The sequence below is a fragment of the Mya arenaria genome, chromosome 5 (genome assembly GCF_026914265.1).
Source record: "Mya arenaria isolate MELC-2E11 chromosome 5, ASM2691426v1".
In the NCBI taxonomy this organism is placed as follows: Eukaryota; Metazoa; Mollusca; class Bivalvia; order Myida; family Myidae; genus Mya; species Mya arenaria.
In genome coordinates this window covers 33817590-33838635 of record NC_069126.1, presented here as the reverse complement: position 1 = coordinate 33838635, position 21046 = coordinate 33817590, and the positions used below count along the sequence as shown (strand labels likewise).

At 35.9% G+C, this 21046-nt stretch overlaps 2 protein-coding genes across 2 annotated transcripts; one reads left to right on the top strand and one right to left on the bottom strand.

Annotated features, from left to right (window-relative positions):
• Positions 1-2113: 2113 nt before the first annotated feature.
• LOC128234139 (toll-like receptor 4) lies at positions 2114-5260 on the top strand. Its single transcript, XM_052948178.1, has one exon. It carries the CDS (start codon positions 2177-2179, stop codon positions 4799-4801), a length of 2625 nt encoding a protein of 874 aa, XP_052804138.1. The 5' UTR covers positions 2114-2176; the 3' UTR covers positions 4802-5260.
• Positions 5261-7517: 2257 nt separating this feature from the next.
• LOC128234143 (uncharacterized) lies at positions 7518-13285 on the bottom strand. The gene is made up of 6 exons (XM_052948181.1): positions 13132-13285; positions 12178-12301; positions 10778-10893; positions 9621-9797; positions 9322-9403; positions 7518-8860 (listed from the first exon to the last, which is right to left on the bottom strand). Exons 1-6 carry the CDS (start codon positions 13247-13249, stop codon positions 8362-8364), a joined length of 1116 nt encoding a protein of 371 aa, XP_052804141.1. The 5' UTR covers positions 13250-13285; the 3' UTR covers positions 7518-8361.
• Between the last annotated feature and the right edge of the window lie 7761 nt (positions 13286-21046).

Below are 21046 nucleotides of genomic sequence, written 5' to 3'. Positions count from 1 at the left end.
TAGCTTTTTGCATAAATATTGGGGTCACTGCTTACATCGCTAAACTTCAAACTATGTCATGTTCAAGCAATTCAGTGATTGGGGTCACTGCTTACATCGTTTAAATTTACAATATGTCTGGTCCAAGCATTGCAGAAGCAGTGTTTGGTGGTTACTGTTTACATCGCCCAACTTCACACTTTCTCTTGTCCAATGAATCCAGGGCTTCCGGTAACTGCTTACTCAACTTCCCACTATGTCATGTCCAAGCATTTCAGTGTTTGGGGTAACTGCTTACTTAACTTTTGTTCGAGCATTGCATAAACAGGGTGTGTGGTTACTGTTTACATCGCTCACACTTGTCCAAGCATTTCAGGGTTTGGGATCAGTGTATTTATTGCTCAACTTCACACTTTGTCTTGTCCAATCATTTTTTTAAAATAAAATCAAAAACCTAACGGCCTTGATCCAGCATCAATTTTAAAGACAATAAAGTATAAAGCGCAACAACTCATACAATTACTTTACTTACTTAACTACCGCTATTCAACAATTTGTTCTTGTCCACATGACGTTAAGGTTCAATCAGTCTTGGACGTATGGATTACAACTAAAGGGAGTTGACAAAACAACTGAAAATTTATCACATGTACGTGTTTATCTATATGCATTTATTGATTTAAACGTTGCAAGGACCGATGCTGTCGGGCGGTCACTTTTAAAAATAAAAAGGATATATCGTATAAATTCGAACAATACCGTTTAACCAACCTCGTTTGCTTTCGTTCCTTTAAAAGTCTCGAATAAATAGTGGAGCATTATTGTATCATTGTCGAAATAAGTCGTAAAGTTACGTATTAATGGCTTACAAATATTTCACAGATGGTGAAGACATCTCAGACATACGTTTGAACAGACTTTGCAAAGACAACTCATTACCACACACTATGATTTATGTGAGGATTATCTTGCCATATTGAAGACTCGAATTATCTTGCCATATTGAAGACTCGCCATAAGTATGGGGTGGGGTGGGGTGGGGTGGGGTGGGGTGAGTGAGTGAGTGAGTGAGTGAGTGAGTGAGTGAGTGAGTGAGTGAGTGAGTGAGTGAGTGAGTGAGTGAGTGAGTGAGTGAGTGAGTGAGTGAGTGAGTGAGTGAGTGAGTGAGTGAGTGAGTGAGTGAGTGAGTGAGTGAGTGAGTGAGTGAGTGAGTGAGTGAGTGAGTGAGTGAGTGAGTGAGTGAGTGAGTGAGTGAGTGAGTGAGTGAGTGAGTGAGTGAGTGAGTGAGTGAGTGAGTGAGTGAGTGAGTGAGTGAGTGAGTGAGTGAGTGAGTGAGTGAGTGAGTGAGTGAGTGAGTGAGTGAGTGAGTGAGTGAGTGAGTGAGTGAGTGAGTGAGTGAGTGGGTGGGTGGGTTGTTTGGGTGGGTGGGTCGTTCGGTGGGTGGGTTGTTTTGGTGGGTGAGTGAGTGGAGTGGACTGGAGTGGAGTGGAGGGGAATGGAGGGGAGGTAAGTGGAGTGGAGTGGAGTGGAGCAATATTTATAATTTTCTATCAAATTCAATATTTATACTTGCATTTTAAATATATTTACTTGTTTATTGAAGTGCATTCATATCATATAATATCATATCGAACCTAAAATGACAATGATAACGTTATCAGCCTAAATTCTAATTTCGTTTAGCCTCTATTACTCTTTTAAAACAGAAAGTCTTGTTTTCTATCAGATCAAATATACGATTTATATCTAATATAAATGTCAGACTGTTATCGGTTTAAATAGGTTAGGTAAATTATTGAGCTATTACTTTAATCAGTTTTATGATAAGAAAAACCCTTTGGGAATCAATGACCTTTCCCTACCACTCCATACAACAGCATTCTTATAAATGAAAATACAACTTTTCATTGTCATTATTGTTATACCAGATGCGTGTAGATAGTTCTAAAATAGATCGGAAGCACATGATTATTGTTCTTATTTATTGAAACTGTCAGACAATGTGGGCTCATTATTTTCCGGTGGTACATTGAACTTCAATGCGGCAGATATTTGCACGTTTTTGATTCATTGAACATTTTATTTCCTTCAACTTCATGCGTATATTCTACAAATGAAATACAAAGGGCTTTAATGATAAATGTTCTCTTTAAAGGATTACTCACATTTCATATGAACGCATTACATTTTGAACATCATGGAACTGGATACTTTTCTGGTTGTTTTTGCTTTGCTAATTGCGCTCCCAAATCTCTCGATGTGTTGCTATAAATGTGGTCCCGACTTGAAATGTTCTTGCACGGATATTTTACCGGGAATGATTGCCATGGACTGTAAAGGAAGAAAAGTAAACATTCGTCAGGTTTGTGAAACTATTGCGCGAATATACTCAAATGTGTCGGATCTTAACATTGCACGAAATAACATTGGTAACTTTAATGTCGAAGACTTGAACCACTGTCGAAACATCAGTAGTTTGAACATGAATTACAACCAGATATCGTCTTTGCCAAATGGTGTCTTTAAAGATTTTCAGAACATATTGACACTAGATTTGAGCGATAACATGCTGGACATTTACAATAAAACGGCGTTTAACCCAAATGTGCTTCCATCGACTCTGACAATCCTCAAACTCTTTGGCAACTTTCGAGAGGATAGCAAGCTTGGAAAAAACTTCGCATATCCAGATTTTACTTATCTGCGGTACATCGGATTGTTGCAGATGGACGGGGTTGATACAGCTTTCGGTCCTCAGTATAAAAACAGTGGCGTCAGAAATTTAACTCTTTCATCAAAAGGACCTTTGGGATTCTGTTCCATAAAGGACATCTTTCCGACCACTTTCCACTCGCTTGAGAATGTACGTGTCCTTGATGTATCCTCGTGTAGAATTGAAAATATTTACAGAGATGCCTTCAAAAACATGAAGAGTCTTGAAATTTTGGATCTTTCTTTGAACAGACGTCTAGGATTTAGCTCCCTGATGAATATTTCATATTCGCTCCAGTTTACAAATATCCAATTTCTGAATTACTCGCGGGTTTATACTTCATTTGGCACTGGGACTATTCTTTTAAATAGAGATTTGTGTTACTTACGGAATACTTCTCTGAAAGCAATGGCCATTGATGGTAACAAGATTCAAATGATAGAAAAGAACACGAATTTGCTACTTCCGAAGCAATTTGAAACAATGTATGCGCAAGAGAATAAATTCTCTTTTGGGTTATATCTCATTCAGTTGGCTTGTCTTCAAAATATGTTACATATTCATGCAAATAACCAAAACAAGATGCATTCACCTATTACATACCTTGCCGAACCTATACCAAAAGATGACAACGATCGAAGCAGGGATTCGGAATGCCCATTCATGACGGAAGAAAGTTTGAAGTCCATTGCGAAATATATTCCCCATTGTACGTACTTCCCAAAAAATGAAACCGTTACTGACATGAAACCACGTTTTCCCAAATTACTCAAAAGCATTTATTTCTCTGGCTGCAACATGGCATACAGCCTTGACAATACGCAAATCAATATAAAACCTTCAAATAACTCGCTTGAAGTATTGGATTTTTCAAGAAACGCTTATCATTCCTTGAGCGGCAAGATAGGTCCATTTCCAAATCTTAAGTTTTTTACAATCTCCCGTTCTTACTGTTCATTCATAAGTTCAGACATTTTGTCAATGGAAAATCTTGAAAACCTTCAGCTTGATCAAAATTATTTGGGAGGAATGTTTGCACAGCAAGAAGAAGCAGACACGTTTGAATATCTAACACATTTGAAAACGCTAAATCTTTCCACAAACCGCATAACAGTCCTCCAAAAGAATATCTTTAGTCATCTCGAAAATGTCGAAGAAATTGATTTAAGCTGTAACAATATCGAAATGTTTGACGTCGATGTAAAGACTTTGAACAATCTGCTTCATTTGAATCTTCGAGGTAACGCTGTTCATAAACTGAACCATGTAGTAAGACAACTTCTCGAAGATAATTCAGAGCGAATAGGAAAGAATTTTACTTTGGACTTGAGGAACAATTCAATCGAATACAGTTGTACCAATCAAAAGTTTTTGTACTGGTTGCTTGATCATAAAGAAAGGTTACGAGGTTTTTATGAGATGGTTTTCTTTAGGTTAAATGGAAGCTCTGTAGATGCAAATGCATTTCTGCGCGATGTGCCCCACTTGCGTGCACAATGTAGATCATATACAGTTGCGATTGTATTGTCCGCTTTGGGTGTATTGTCAGCATGTGTAATCATCATTGGAGTCATTTCGTACAAAAAGAGATGGAAACTTCGGTATTGGTACTACATGACAAAGCAAAATTACTTTGGCTACCGGCGACTAGTGAACGACTATAATGCTGAAAATTACCGATACGATGCGTTTATATCTTATTCAGATCATGACTTACATTTTATTCGAGGCGAAATTATACCAAGACTAGAGGACAGAGGGATGAAGCTGTGTGTACACCAACGCGACTTCCTACCTGGTATACCGATACAGGATAACATAGTGGATGCGATACGAACAAGCAAGAAAACGGTAGTGATTCTCTCAAAAACCTTTGTAATGAAACAATGGTGCATTTTTGAATTCAACATGGCAAGAATGGAAAGCATTGACAAGCGTGTGAGCGAGAATGGGTGTTTAGTGATTGTACTGTACGAGAATGTTCCCGCCAAAATAATGCCTCTCGAAATTCTTGACTGGATAGACAATCATTCGTACATTTCCTATACAAGCGACCCGGACGGCCAGCCATTGTTTTGGGAAAATATGACAACAGCCATAAAGCGTTGATGTCCATTATAAATTAAAATTGACCGCTCATTTCCAGCGCTTTTGACATAAAATTTTGGCTCATTATGACGATCCCTCCAGCAACCACACCGAACATGAGCCATACTGAAGAAGCCGAAATATGAACAAATGGTTAACAACTTGATACTTTATATTTCAAATGCAAATAACTTTGTTGTTATTATTTTATTCATAGTAAAGTGCAAATGGATATATTATGATGGCATGAAACTGTTTTAAAACTAACGATTGATAACATTACTAAGGTGCGATTTTAATTGCAGCTTAATCTTACAAAATATAGAGCTATGTACATTAATTTTAATTAATTTATTGCCCATATATCTAATAATTGAATTCAAGACGGTTTGTACTTAAATGTAAAGCGTTTATTTGAAATCGTATTTGTATATAATGAGTTTGATCATATGAATCGAATGTAATAAAAGAGAATGAATCTGTCCTTTTGTTCAATGGAGCTCCTATGTTCGGTTTTCTATAACATTATGGTTGGTGTTTTGGGCAGTGGAACATAACTGATTCAAATATGGATTATCCGCAAGTTAATGCATGCTGCTTTATGACATTTCACATTTTAAATTGCAAGTACACTCGTCTAAATGGCAGGTGCCTTCGTGCAATTGATTCGTGCCTATTTGTTATTGACAAACGCATTTGTCTATGTTTACAACTATAAGTTGCCTTCACTTTATTGCTTAGTGTTTACGTCTAAACGACATATGACATGTATCAAGTTCAAACATTTAAAAAACTTGATAACTAAACTGTGTACAAAACTACAACTTAACTATAAATTCTAAATAACATATAGTATTTATATACTGTAATAAGACTATTGAAAGCTAAATTAATATTCATCAATAGCAGTACGCATTTGTCAAGAATCATATAGACGATAGACGAATGCATCTAGACGAACGCAACTAAACGAATGGAATTAGAAGGGAACCAGTTAATATTGGTATCCTGCGACAGCAATATTAAATGGGAATGGAAACCAAAGGCTAGTATCCTTATCCACGGGAAAGCACTCTCGCGTCTTTCGCTACGGGAGCAGTAAACAGTTTTCGTGCAGGAGCTGTCAAAATTATATCTAGAAGAGGTAATGTATGACATTATCTGACCCTCAAAATCCAAGTATGAGCATAGTGACAAAAAGTAATAAAATGCACCATTTCGGACTAGAAATTGTTAAAATTATCTTGCGGAGTACCCCTAAACACCCCTGCCAACACCTTAAACCAAAAAAAAAATGGTTCTGAGGGAAGGGCGGGGCGCATGTCAAAAAAGTTGCGACCATAAGTTATGCCCCCTCTAAAGTCAGATCCTGGATCCGCGCCCGAGGACATTGCCGGACAAATAAGCCCGGTGAAAATTTAAAGTGTGACTTTCTTAATTGCAGTTGATTTGCAGCTCCCCACGCCTAAAGATATTCACCAAAACTTTGACTGCCCTCCCTGTCAAATTTAGAAACTCAAAATCTTACCATGCCATTGATATTCTGTTATATGTTGGTCTTTAGTTGCTAGGGTTATAAATGGTTGTTTGACAGGTAGAGCAGATTATTTTAACAATTTCTAATCCGAAATGGTGCATTTTTGGGGTATGTTATTACTTTTTGTCTCCGATATTGAAATAAAAGTGAACTTCGACGATTTATAGGAGGGGGGGGGGGTGCGGCAACCTCCCAACACCCGGATTCACTAGTGATGCTGATAACAGATTTCTAGTATACATGCTTTGGCTGTCCTGAAGCCAGTGAAGGCAAAGAAACAGGCATATATTTCTATACATGACAGCCAGGCGTATATATATTCTTGCGAATGACAGCACTATGCTCACACTTGGATTTTGTTTGATGGCCTCAGAAATTTCAAAACATGCATGTTATTTATCGGAAATTGGTTTAAATCTCACCGCCTAGCAGACAAATCATTTCAAATTCAGGCCGAAACGCAGATTAGAATTTGGTTTTGTTTCTAAACCAGTACCGAATAAAAACATCCAGGAAAAATAATCAGCAGAAAATAGCATCTAGCAGTTTTAAAGTTTGAGGGTCAGATAATGTCATACATTGCATCTTCTAGTTATAATTTTGACAGCCCCTGCACGAAAACTGTTGACTGCTTCCGTCGCAAAAGTCGCGTGATTGCTCTCCCGTGTATAAGAAGAGTACCAGCTTTTGGTTTCCTTTCACATTTAATGTTGCTGTCGCAGGATACCAATATTTACTAGTTCCCTTCTAATTCCATCCGTTTAGATGCGTTCGTCTAGATGCATTCGTCTATCGTCTATAGGCTTATTGACAAATGCATAATACTATTGGTAAATATTAATTTAGCTTTCAATAGTCTTACTACAGTATATAAATACTATTAGTTATTTAGTTTTGATAGTGAAGTTGTAGTTTTGTACACAGTTCAGTTATTAAGTTACTCAAATGTAAGAACTTGATACATGTCATTTGTCGTTAAGACGTAAACACTAAGCAATAAAGTGAAGGCAACTTGTAAACATAGACAAATGCGTTTGTCAATAACAAATAGGCACGAAGCAATTGCACGAAGGCACCTACTATTTAGACGAATGCACTTGCAATTTAAAATGAGAAATGTCATAAAGCAGCATGCATTAACTGGCGGATAATCCCTTCCATATTCAAATGGTCTTATGTGTCAGGTGAAAACTAACTGCATTCTTATTTCTGATTTTAATGTTTAAACATGTTTCCACTCTTTCTGACATGAGAAAGGGAAAGAATTACAGAGATCGACGACCAAAACAGAAATATAGTTAATATGATACTGTTATGCAACCATGATAAAATTGGAACGCCAAACGCACAGTCAACAAGAGGTATACAAGGAAAACAAACACAGTAAACACAAATAGAAGGATACCGTTTAACAATAAACGTTTGGGTTGCCATCTACGAACGATTAGGGAAAGCCGATGGGGGTCACATTTTATATTGGTGTTTAAGTGTTCAAACTTAAGCATGTATTATCCCAGCATTATTGAACAAAATCAAATGTATCATCTTGAGGAAGAATCATCTTTTAAGACAAGACAGTATAAAGCACAACAATTTATATAAGAACTTCACTTACTAAATGACTGCTTTGTTAACAGTTCGTTCCTGACCATTTGGTTTCAGCATTAAGCTTCAATCAATCAGACTCTGGCATATGGATTACAACACAAAACGTGTTGCACTAGCATTAACTAAATACTATTTACAGGTAATGTTCGTTAAAGTGTATTTTTCAATTGAAATGTGGTGAAGACCAATGCAGTCAGGCGAGAACTTTAATTTCAAATTGATTAAATCATTTTAACAAATATAAGCAGGCTTGTCTTAAAACTACTGTTTTGTCAAATGACCGAGCCGCTGTTTAATACCATTGGCAACTCTTAAGAAATTCATTCTTCCGAAAACTTGAATATTTAAACTTTTCACTATCAGCATACAAAATCACACATTGTTAAATATAAGATCACTATCATCATTCAAAAATCCACACATTTAAACAAATAGTCTACACATCTTCAAAACTGAGGTGACTGTAATTACTGCTGAGACGTGTAGAACGTCTAGGAGTGTTCACAAGATGGTCATATGTGTTGTCACTATCATCCTCTATTAGGACTTTGGCTTCACCTGATATTATTTTCACACACGTTTTGTGTCTCGTGTTTGGTGGTTTTGTCTTTTGTGTTACGGTACCGTTTTGTTCGATAAAAGTCACACTATTCTTTTTAATGGTATTTATTTCATCAAAGTTGCATCCATCGTGGTTGTTATTTTGGATGCCACTCCCTGTATTTGTGTTGTTGGTATCTATATTAAAAGTCGACGAAGATTGTTGCTGAACTCTTATTTTCTGTACGTTTTTAATGGTGTCATAGACGCTTTCATAGGCCTCTTCTGCTGATATTAGCGTTGAAGTGGATGGTTTTTCGCCACGAAAGTACTTATTGTGAACCTTTCCTTTGGATCGTCCATACTCTTTTATCTTTTCATGTCCTTTTGAGTCACTAAAATTGAAAATGTGATCAAATCAATTTATCATTACGCAATTAAATTATATAAGTAATCTAAGTTATATATCGATGAAGTAATACATAATAGAGCATTGATACATTGCCAGAATTCAGATTGCATATAATGAAACAAGGAATTTTAAACATTTTCCACGATAAACATATTCTATCTATCACGCACAATTCCACCGTGTCATATTTTTAATGACATATCAAAGACCGCTTGAAAGCGGCAATCAGATTATTTATGGATTAAGCTATTTTGATGCATATGCGGTCTGTTTGTGTTGTATGCACGTCTTGTGTATCTCGTTCTTTTCCTTTTGGGCCTTTACCTTGTGCCTCTTAAAAGGGTTTATACTTGGATGTTTGACTACTGAGCTTGTCTCTGTAGTTTGCATTGTATTTATAACATTCACCATCCATTGACAATACATTATATATTGTGACCTTACCAGTTGATAACATTGTAGGTGATGAGTCCTATAAGGCATATTATGACGATCCCTCCAGCAACCACACCGAACATGAGCCAAACTGAAGAAACCGAAATACAAACCAATGGGTAATTGGTAATAAATTGATATACATATTTGAACGTTTCCGAGTTACATTTGTTCAATACGAGCTAGTAATGATCAGACTTTAATATAATTGGACTAAGCTTGGCCAGTCCTAGTCAAATTATAAATTTATATCTTGTTCGAAATGAGATTGAAATACAACACAATCGGTTAGAAAAAGAAAAACTCACATTTAAGTTTGGAATCGACCCTTCTTTTCTTGGAAATATGGCGAAGGTTTGAGAGTGAGCTAGTTCCATTACCAGTTGCTTGAGAACTTGTTTTAAGGATATGTGCCGATAATGTCGGGTCGGTTGACGTTTCTTGTAAAGCTGTGTCCTGTGTTTGCTCGGAGGTGCTATCAACACCTGCAATAAAATACAATTAGTTTCCAACCTTTTATAACATCCCTTCAATAATATCTTAGCTGTTAGTGTTATTGCCGAAGTGGAACTGTGTTTAAGGTTATTTACGTGTGCGAGACTTACCAATGATCCAGCTTCAATAATGTCTTAGCGGTTAGTGTTATTGCCGAAGTGGAACTGTGTTTCAGGTTATTTACGTGTGCGAGACTTACCAATGATCCAGCTTCAATAATGTCTTAGCTATTAGTGTTATTGCCGAAGTGGAACTGTGTTTAAGGTTATTAACATGTGCCAGACTGAGTATTTACTTTGTTGTTGTTTTTTCGCAAAATGTATTAGGCATTACGTTTTACATAATACTACGTATATATTAAAGTAGCTTTAGGTACATGATCAATGTATAAACATCCATAACCACCTCCAATGAACGTAGACTAGATTACTTGTGTCTTTGGAGTTTATGTCATTTTCTGACCCGAAAACTTTTTTTTATCCAGCATTTTTTATTTAGTCTTCTGTATATACCCAGTTAGACTACATACATACGTACCTATATAGTATCACATATTTCGCAATAGCGACTTAGTCTTAACAGTTATGATGTACTTGATAAAACAATACTAAGCTTATTTTTCCGCTTGCACTCGCATGCTCCCGAGTGCAGTGGTTCTTGACAATGAGTATTTAAAGATAAGTGGCTTTTCAAAATGTTAACTTTTTATTCTTTTATAGAATTAAATTATGAAACATGCTTTTAACAGCGCGTGGTAGCAAAGCAGATGTAAACGTATCGAACAGAACATAAATTGTAAATTTGAATTGATTTATATGTTAGTAAATGAGGGGTCATCATCAATCCTAAATACATTCAATAATTAAGCCAGCCTTGCACTGTGGCTTGGATTAATAGGATATTGTTAAACACACTTCACTGGATAATATGTTATTGTTTTTAATGTGTGATCATGGTAAGAAAGTCTTACCAATGCAGAGATAAAATGTTCCAAAGCACCAGTTGTTGGCCCACATCTGTTTTCCGTTATCCTTTAGTCCAAAATGTGTCGCCTCTCCATCCTGCTGGCAGTAACGATTCTCAAACCTGAAATTATGCGCCAATTTTTTTCTACAAGCAGTTACACATTTGACTTGGTTATGTTGTTGTCTTATCGGGATATAGAATTGATTTTTAGAAGTCCGCCTAACCCTACTTAATCCATCCGTGTGACGTTAAAGAGGAATTAAAGAGCAGACGGGCGGGGGGTTAAACTTGGTATTGGAAGAGATATAATACCTATACGAAAGATGTATCTCTAAACAACTGGTTCTGTTACAAGGAGGAGAAAAGGGCCTGCCAAGGTTAAATGGGTGTTTATTAAGCCATGTGGGCGTCAAAGAGGCTCGGGTTACATAACGCAGCGAATAATGCTCAGAGCATGCACTTAGATAATCATTCTGTCATCAGGAGCCATATGAGCCAAAATATAATTTGCAGATGTCAAAAATTAAATGCATTATCAATTTTCGAAAGTCATTCAGAACACGCTTATAAGTTTGATAGAACGTTCAATACCTGCTCCTTTTTAGTGATAATTCGTACAGGACAGACAATCCAGTGGCGGACGCCGAACCTACACGTGTTTTGAAAGTGTAGCTTTAATTATCTTAAATATCGTCGTCAAATGCTCACATAAAGTTCTGTGCTTTCTTGGTGATGTTTGGCAGAGCACAAAACTTCTACTGATGGTCGCTCAATTTTTCGACGTAAAGCTAGCATATCTCTAACTGCCTTTACTCGGTTCGTACCTGACATCATTGTGTACAGAAAGTTACTGCTATTTCTTGGTGACAAGCGTTGCAGCAGAAAGATGTCATTGGTTGTTTCCTGTTCCCGCATAAAAGTATAGCTTCATTTATTTTTGATAGTATTACCACAGTATTCACTTTAATTCAAGTTGAACGGTCAATATCTGCTCCGTATTAGTGGTGCTTGATGGAGAACAGAACAAACACTGGTGGACGCTGTCCCCATGCATATCATAACACACTATATTTATGTATCTTTAATTGCGTTGTCACCGTACTCACCTGAAATCAAGTTGCATCCAAGACCTACTCCGTTTTGGTCATGTTTGGTGGAGTTTCGGCGCAACACCGTTCATCCACTGGTTAACGCCGTATCCTCACATTAAATCATTATATAGCTTTATTTAAATTCATAGCGTTTTACCATGCTCACCTGTCATCAAAGTGTGCATTCAGGACACGTTCTGTCATGTTGATGTTTGATGAAGTTTTTGCGAAGCACTCTACATTCACTGGTGTATGCCGTACCCTAACATTTAATAAAACTGTAGCTTTTTTGTTTCTTAAACTGCGTGCTCACCTGACGTCTAGTTGTGCGGTAAGGATCCGTTCTGTCTTGGTGATGTTCGGAGGTGAACAAAACATCCACTGGTGGACTCCATCCCCACATTGTACCACCACGCCTCGACCTGAACAACCAGCCACTGACAAAAAGTACTCAGTTTTTAGATTCTTCATCATCATTTTACTAAGTACTGTTAATTTGCTTATGGTATCTCTTTGTTTTGTTGGCGTTAAAAACATACTAAACAGTGTGCGTGTTAAGCTTTAGGTGCAAATTGAAAACGATTCATAGCCACCGTTCAGATAAAAACACTTAAAAATGCATCCAAGGTTATATTCTTGCCCTTTCCTCACATTAGCTGCGTCAAACTAAAAGAAAAAAACTATACATTTGCATATTCCTACATACTAAAAAATTAATTATCTATCTTTTTATCTATTGTTTTAGCTTCATATGGGCAGTTTTCTTTGTTCTATTATGACCCAGAAAACTGCTGTTGTTTTCAGTTAGGAAGACTCAAAACCTACCAGTCAGATAACAATAAAGAACGTATAATTTGTTAGGCATGTCTTTGTTCTTAAAATATGCCCTCTACTCCCACTAGATATTAAAGGTGTTTTTAACATTCAAAGAAGTATATTTTATACAACAATTGTGAAAATTTTGTTGAATTAGAGTAATGTCGTGTTTTGTGGAGGAAACCGGAGAACCCGAAGAAAACTCCCATGCTTGGTTAGCACCATCCAAATGAACACAAAACCGGCCCGAGAATCAATACCCGGATGCCTCTATGAGAAGACCGTCTGGTTATGCAAATAATCTCGTTATAACATATTAAATACGGATACAATGTATCGTTTCGTCAGTTTGTTTGTGTTAATGTTTAGTATACTTCAATTTCTTCAATTAAAGCTCAAATTGTTATATTGAATAAATTACAAACCTCAAAATAAGAAAAAAAAATCTTACCAACAATAAATTGTGCAAGATGTAAAAGTAATTTCCACATTTTGATAGCAGGACACGCCATCATAGAGCTAAAAATCCCGTGTTCAATATTTACGACTGCACTTAATGTCTTATTCATTATGTGTCACTTTAGTAAGTATGATTAACGTCGCATAAACCTCGTAATCCATCAAAACAAAGCCATACAAAGGCAGGAAGCTTGTCTAGTGGTGGCACTTAAAACTGTTGTGGACGCCTTTGTTGTTAAAGGAGACATCTTTTGCCTTTCCGCGGCATGGGTCTATATTTGTCCGATATTTAATTGCTTTTTAATTAGTGAAGTCCTTTTAAAGATTTGCTTTTAAGGCAATTGTTTCGCTTATGTTCTTATAATGTTCATGACATGTATTCATAAAGCATATTAAGCAATTTTCTAACTTCAGCCAATATCAGTAGTTAAATTAAAAAAATAATTATGTATAATTGTGTTAACATTAAAGGGTTAAGATTGAACCCGTCCGGTCAATGCTTGTATAAATTCATTGTCTTTGTTTCTTGAACTAAAACAATTCCTTAGATGTGATTCTCTACCATGTTCCATGCTCTTGTGGTTAGTATTAAATTCTACATAACCTTAAAATAGAAATTATACTGAAATAATATCATACACTATGCAAAATATAAGCATGACACAGTTTGCACGAAACAAGCAGGGCTTACATTTACTAACGTATTGAGTGTGAAACTTAGAAATATTTTTTTTTGTTTTGAATTGAACAAAACTTTATGAGTATAATTCCTATTGACAAAGGGTCATCAAACAATAGTTAAGCAAACAATGTGTGTGTATAACATATTCTGAAAGAATCACCATAAGTACTTTGCCTATTTTTCTTTCACATGTAAGTCAAAGTCGAACTCATACTCAAGGCGTAAACGTTTACGGGCCCTGGTGTTGTACAAAGTGTCTCAGCCCTTAATGCCTGGTGGATTTGCAAATGGACTTATATGTGAAATGACAATGAATGTAGAAGTTCACATATATTTCAGCAAGGAATGGTTATGCTTAATAATATAATTGTTTTGTTTAAATAATACATCAAAAATCACCTTGCCCGGACGATGCTGTAACACTCTGCGGATACTCCCCACATATTCTGCATTTTTTTTAAATATCAGCAACGGCTAGTATACCCCTTATTTTAACGTCGAAGCGACTTTTGCGCCCTTTTTTATTCGCTTAATATACTTTTGAGACGACGTGATGCTTCTCCATGTTTGTGATTCCATAGATCTGTCTTCTTTCATGTTTTTTTGAAACCAAAAGGACTTGAAAGAAAAAGATTGTGCATTTTGATAGCATATCGTCTTGTGGTTATATTTACCATACGAGAAAAGTACACGTTTGTTAGCAATTTTGCCAGAACTGGAATACATTTCTCAGGTGCCGATTCATCAATGATTCATGAACTATTTTATACATAAGAATATTCTTAAACAGTGCAATACTAGGATATCTCAGTACGAAATCGCTCCTAGGATGCTTGATGCAAAGTTCCCTTGGCCCCTCTAGTGTTTGTACATAGTTTATAATATACTGCTATATATGAAACGTTTTGCCTGCTACCAGTGACACCAGATTGCGACCAATGATCTTCCCAAATAGAAAATTTGGTGGGGAAAGTCAAACATTAAAATGCGACGAGTTCACTCAAAGGGATCTTTGCATCAACATTAGTCTTAATTGTAGCATGGGTCGAATTTGTAACACTATCGCAGTCATGATATCGCTATTGTTATTGTATACCAACTAATATTTGAACTCCAGACAACAGGATCATTCTTTTGTACATATTTAATAAGCGGGCATTATATCTAAATTTCGTCAGCTTTGCTCTTTGAACATTGAAATCTGATTGATATGTCAAAGTTTAGCCCCATAAAGACATAACATCCTGAATACAATTCCATTTATAAGCGATTAACTAATGCCATTTCAGATGCCTCAGCAAGAGCAGTCGGTGTCTGCCATTCGCCCCAGAGAAGTCGGCAAATATAATAGTGTGTTGTTTCAAGCTGCACAATCTGTGCTTGGAAGGAGGGCTGCCTCTTCCGGACATATCAACAAACAATGATGACAGCCAAACGCCTGGTGAATTCATACATGAATGTGGGCGAGGAGGAATACAAGAAATGAACTCACCCAACCTTTCTTGAGATAACATTTTTTTAACAATGTCAACATTTTTTTAACAATGTCTTTCTTAACTGCTTATAACATATTAGGCTACTCCTTGTTGGACAAAGCAAAACCATTCATATATCTCAAAGTTTGCTTATTTTCTTAGTTGTTTATCAACCTTAACTAACATAGATACTCGAAGGCTTTATACCTTTTGTTCACTTTTTCACAAAAACAATGGAGTTTATTGGACTGTATATACATACATACGTTCATCAGTCAATTTTGATTTCAAATATAAATTTTTACAAAAACAAACATTTCTGAAGGAACAACTGTTGACAACTTTTTGATAAAATGTTAACAATAATTGCAATAAAAAACAAGAAAACACACATAATTAACATCTAGGTACATAAAGATAAACTTTTTAATTACATCAGCCAAATATATATCACAGACTGATAGAGTTTTGGTCTATATTCAATAAGGAATTTAGTGTAAGTTAAATACTCTGTTTAAATTCAGTTGTAATAATGTTATAACAAGAAAAGAAATGATAAAAATTGCATCTGTACAAGATAATCTGTTCTACTGTAAAGAAATATTCTTTCTAAATGTGTTACATAACAGTCATTTTGAATAATCAGCATTCAGAGCCTTATTAGTTTTAAACTTGAGACATGGGTGCATATGGACCCTGAATGAGACAGACTAACATGAAAAAGTTTGAGTGTTTATTTGTAAACAAAAGAGTCATCATTAGTAAACAATTGTGACTCCTTTAAAATTCTCATTTTCTCCTGTTTCATTGTCAGCATGGCGTCCGTTTTCGAGTTCAATTCTTTGAGCAGTTCATTTCTCTGCTTGCTCTCATGCAAGATACCCCTCTCAACATCCATAAGTTCTGCACTGCAGGTACATGCAGCTACAAATAAACAGAAATGCACACTAGATGAAACGGTTTTTGACTCTGTGTTTAATCATACAATCAAATTGCCTGTTATGTGCACAAGATTTGGAAATGACTTACAAACAGTAATTACAGTTAAGTATGGAATTACAACTAAGCATGCTGATGATTACAGAACAAGTTCATTTTTAATAAGTTATGGTTCGAAAATTTAACCCTGACTATGACTCACAAACTGTTTAAGGTATTCAAATGATGTTCTTGTATGAGTAGTTAAAATGCAACATTCCACATAATCTAAAAGTAAATACCTCTTTGCCTTTTTCTCACCATGTTATTCTCTGTAAAAGAAAGTTTCAAATCGGGTTATTTTAAAAATGTGGGAAAACGATGTTTTAGGACCCAAATAAATAGCTTCTTATAATAATGCAAAGATACATAAGTGTTTTGGTGATTTTTAGCTCAACTATTTGAAGAATAAGGAGGGTTATACAACTCGCCCCAGCGTCGGCGTCGGTGTCCGGTTAAAGTTTTAGGGCAAGTTAGGATTTTCACTTATAAGTCCAATACCCTTCATTCTATTGACATTATACTTCACACAGTTGTTCAGGGCCATCACATGATGAGGTTAGATAACTCAATATTATTATTTACACAGATTATGGCCCCTGATTGACTATGGCACTTAGGTTAAAGTTTTAGTGCAGGTTGGGATATTTATTAATAACTTCTATACCTTCGTTCATTTTACTTAATACTTCACACAGTGGTTCAGGACCATCACACAATGAGGTAACATAACTCCATATTATCCTTAATACAAGTTATGGCCCCTGATTGGCTTAGGTTAAAGTTTTCGGCCAGGTTAAAGTTTTAGGGCAAGTTGGGATTTTGATAAAAAAAACTTTTATACCTTTCATTCAATGCCCTTAATAAAATTCAAAATTATTTACGACCATCTTACAAGAAACATAACTCCATTTTAACCCTAAATACAAATTATGGCCCTTGATTTTTTTGATTTTTTATTTCTTTTAAAAGGCATATTTTTATATTCTTAACCACATTTTCATAAAAGGAAAAAACTATTTATTTGAATGACTTGCGTGATTGTTCGGGCGGCCTGATGGGCGAGCAGCATCAAAGTCACCTTATGTATCGAATAAATTTAGGAAGGTTTGACATAAAGAGACCAAATACATCATTATTGTATTCATTTCATTTCATGTCAAAGCGGCGTAGTCGAGCGCGCTGTCTTACGACAGCTCTTGTTAATTATATTCTTAACAAAATGCAATTAATTATTATAGGTTGATCACACTTCTAACAAAAATACCTACCTTTCCGTTTCACCTCCATCTTCCTTTTTACGGGAGGAGCTTCCACACATGCTAGACATTAAGAACAAATGTATGAATTACATGTCAGCAAATATTTCCCTTATATGTATAAAAACTTTGAGAAAAGCGGTTGCATTAAGTACATTCTTACAGATGTGACTGTGTGAATCATCATTTACTGTTGTACTTGCCCATGTGACTTTGTGATTTTAATATACTGGTGTACTTCTTTTGATAAAAAATCTTAATTGGAGATAAACAGCACTTATAATATGTGAAATGTAAATAAAGTTGTGTTTGAATTCTGCCATGGTTATTATTTGTTAAACGTCTTTGTTATCTAAGTTATTGATACATAAACATAGACACTTCATCATTTGGTATTCTGTCTGGCATTGTACTGGTACTGGTTGTGACTGGAAAAAGGTGTGATCAGAAGTTACAAGTAATAAATTACCCAAACATAAAGGATTATACATTACTAATTGTTTCCAATTAAACAAAAACATTTGTGGGAGCTCATGATAATGTTCATATTGTATGTCATGAAGCCCATCTCTAAATGCACTGTACAAAGCTTTTGAAACAGTAACTGAAAGTAATACGACTCAATGTAATCAGGTAAAATCACTATATTTTGGGGGGTATCAAATACTTTAATAACAAATTGTTAACATTTCGTTTAACTAGTTTCATAACAGATTTATCAGTTTCATACGAACGGGACTGCACACTGGACTTTTCAATATTTTCTGTCAAAAAACGGTTTAAGTATATCTCTGCTTCTGAAATTCAAAATTAATATAAACAAAATTCATATATTTAAGTGTTTCATACATGTTTTTAAGTGAAATAAAAACGATATTTTACTGATTAAAACAGTGAAATGTTACCAAACACACACACACACACACACATACGCGTTTATATATACTTGTGAGTTATATAGAGCTACACCGACGTACCGAGGTCTGCCCTTTCTGTTGAAGATAGAGCAACCATCTTTCAAATTAATATCGTAAATGGGGCATATATTGTAAATTGCTGTCGAGAATTCAAATAACATCAATAGTTTGTTCTTCAACTTTTCAACATCATTTAGAGGCATCTCCATATATGGTATGACATGTGTCTGTCATCTCCTCGTTTGCATATTACACACAACTGCCTCATAATGTTGATGATTAGTGAATACTTGTTTTAACTCATAACGTTGATGATCAGTGAATACGTGTTTACTCACCGAGGTAAAATATCGTTGTGTTAAATCATACATTAATTCTCGAGTTTACTAGCACTCATCATGAAGTTTTAACCCCTAGGAGGATTTTACCTCAAGTGTTCTTCCTCCAGAGCAAACCCCAATCTATCCCACTTGGGCCTTTTGTTTCCTTCTTCTTATTATTATTATTATTTATTTAGCATTCGTAAGCTCCGCCCATTCCTTATCATACAGATTTTACTTCATGTCATCTAACCATAACATTTTGCGTTCGTATATTTTGTGTGTGGCATTAACGACTTTGAACAAGTATTATGCTGCATTTGACACATTATTGTACACGGCTTTTTTCTTCCCGCTTCATTATTTTCAGAATTGTTTGATGACTCTAAAAATATTTGCACCTATCCGTGTTTTGCCCCGGAGGGTGGGTAGAGCGCACACCATGAAATTTAAACAGACTGCGTTGTTTTGTTTCCTGTCACGGAAACTTGTCAAAATTCAATCATGGTGTATGATTTGTTCCAGTTACTGTCGTATGAGGCGGTGTAACCGCGCCAGTCAGAATCCGCTTTCTTTAGCTCTTAAAGGCCTAGTTTAAGGAATCTTTGGCATGATAATCCCATGCTGTGCATCTCCTGCTTATCACACTGGTTCCACAGTAGGGGCCAATATCATGTGCATTGGTTTATTGGCTCAGGGCCATTTAGGGTCAATTTTTATAATAAAACAATGAAAACTGCGCAACAGGATACTCAGATTGGAGATCTGATAAGCCAATTAGGCATTAAGATTAAGATCAATTAACAGAAGTTGGGTACTTGGGGGGGGGCACTTATAGAAGGCTTAAACTAGGCCTTTAAGGTTGTTCGGTTAACGCACTCCCGGGTTTGGTTCCCAGCCTGGGCGCATGTTGGTTTAGTTTGTGGTCACCAAGCTGGTTTAGTGGTATTTCTCTTGGCACTCGGGTTTCCCGCACAACACAACACCACACTATCGCGTAACAACTTGAGTGATTAATCGTAACAACTTTGTTTCACAATCGTTGCAAAAAAAATAAGTAAATAAACTAAACTAATACTTCAAACCTGGGAACAATGCCGTGATATCGTTGATTATTGCTCTTATATCAAACGCATTTTGAGACTTAAAAGGTGCATAGCAAACATTTCTACATTAATGTATCTTAATACTGACTTGAAAGTACAGATACAAGTTCAGTAGTCGAAAGTTAAAACATAATGACATAGGGTTAAAGCCAGAAACACAGAAAAACAACACAAACATGCACAAACGACACACCAACATATATAATGTATAATACTAGGGAACTGTTTATCAAGGATTGTTGGGTTAAAACTTTGGAACGTCAGCAAAATGTAATTTTACTGGGGTTTAATTAGTTTGCGTACGCACAACCTCGTAACCAAATTGTAAAAACAAGCGGCACCATTAATGTCATTTGGAATGGTACATGATAGACGCCAGGAGTCTAAAATCGTTTTCTCTTTTGTATCGGCGGACTATCAGACTACTTTGACATCGAGACTTCGATTTAACCAACTGTTCACCTGTCCGGAGACCGGATAGACATGTAACACGTGTTCCAGTGGTGTTTCTTTCATCAACTTAATCACAATTAACAAAAAAGACGAGCTTTGTACTTAACCCTTGATCGGCCTTTGCCTTATTCTAACCAAACCCAGTCGACGGAAATAAAATTAAAACTAAAAATGATACCTGCATAGTTTTGCCTAAGTTTATGTTTCTTCCTTTATTTATACCTATGTGTAACCATGGAGCTTATTTTCATCTTATTATTCACATTGCGTATAATTTGTTGGCTGTCAAATCTAAAAGCGATGATGCAAAAGAAATATGATATAATTGTCAAGGGAAATAACTGAGTAAGAGAATTTGACATATTTGTCATTCGGAAACTCGGACTTGTAGGTTGGCTGCTAATAAGCGGTGCTAGAGTAAATATATATACTTCATAAAAACGTCTAAATTTATTTTGGTTTTGAAATGTGTCCTCTTGTTAATGTAAATCTTCATTATTTCACACGTAACGTTTCAAACTGACCACAATATTAAACGGTTACCCGAACTGTGTTGGCCACTGGCTTATAGTATAACTTTTTGGCTACCATTTAGAGCACAAAGAGCCAATTCCCAGCAGCGGGTTCCCTGTCCCCCTTAAAGCCACTTCAGGGTTTCATCAAGATAATGACGTAGTATTTTGTTCCTCAAGTCCATTATATAGATCGCTCAATACA

Bases quoted from the DNA above. Each gene is read 5' to 3' on its own strand.
- LOC128234139 (XM_052948178.1), top strand. From the start codon at position 2,177: ATGGAACTGGATACTTTTCTGGTTGTTTTTGCTTTGCTAATTGCGCTC.
- LOC128234143 (XM_052948181.1), bottom strand. From the start codon at position 13,249: ATGAATAAGACATTAAGTGCAGTCGTAAATATTGAACACGGGATTTTT. The intron at 9,798-10,777 runs GTAAGACTTTCT...ATTTTATTGCAG, and splicing joins AACATTTTATCTCTGCATTG to GTGTTGATAGCACCTCCGAG. The intron at 8,861-9,321 runs GTAAGGTCACAA...TTTCAATTTTAG, and splicing joins ACCTACAATGTTATCAACTG to TGACTCAAAAGGACATGAAA.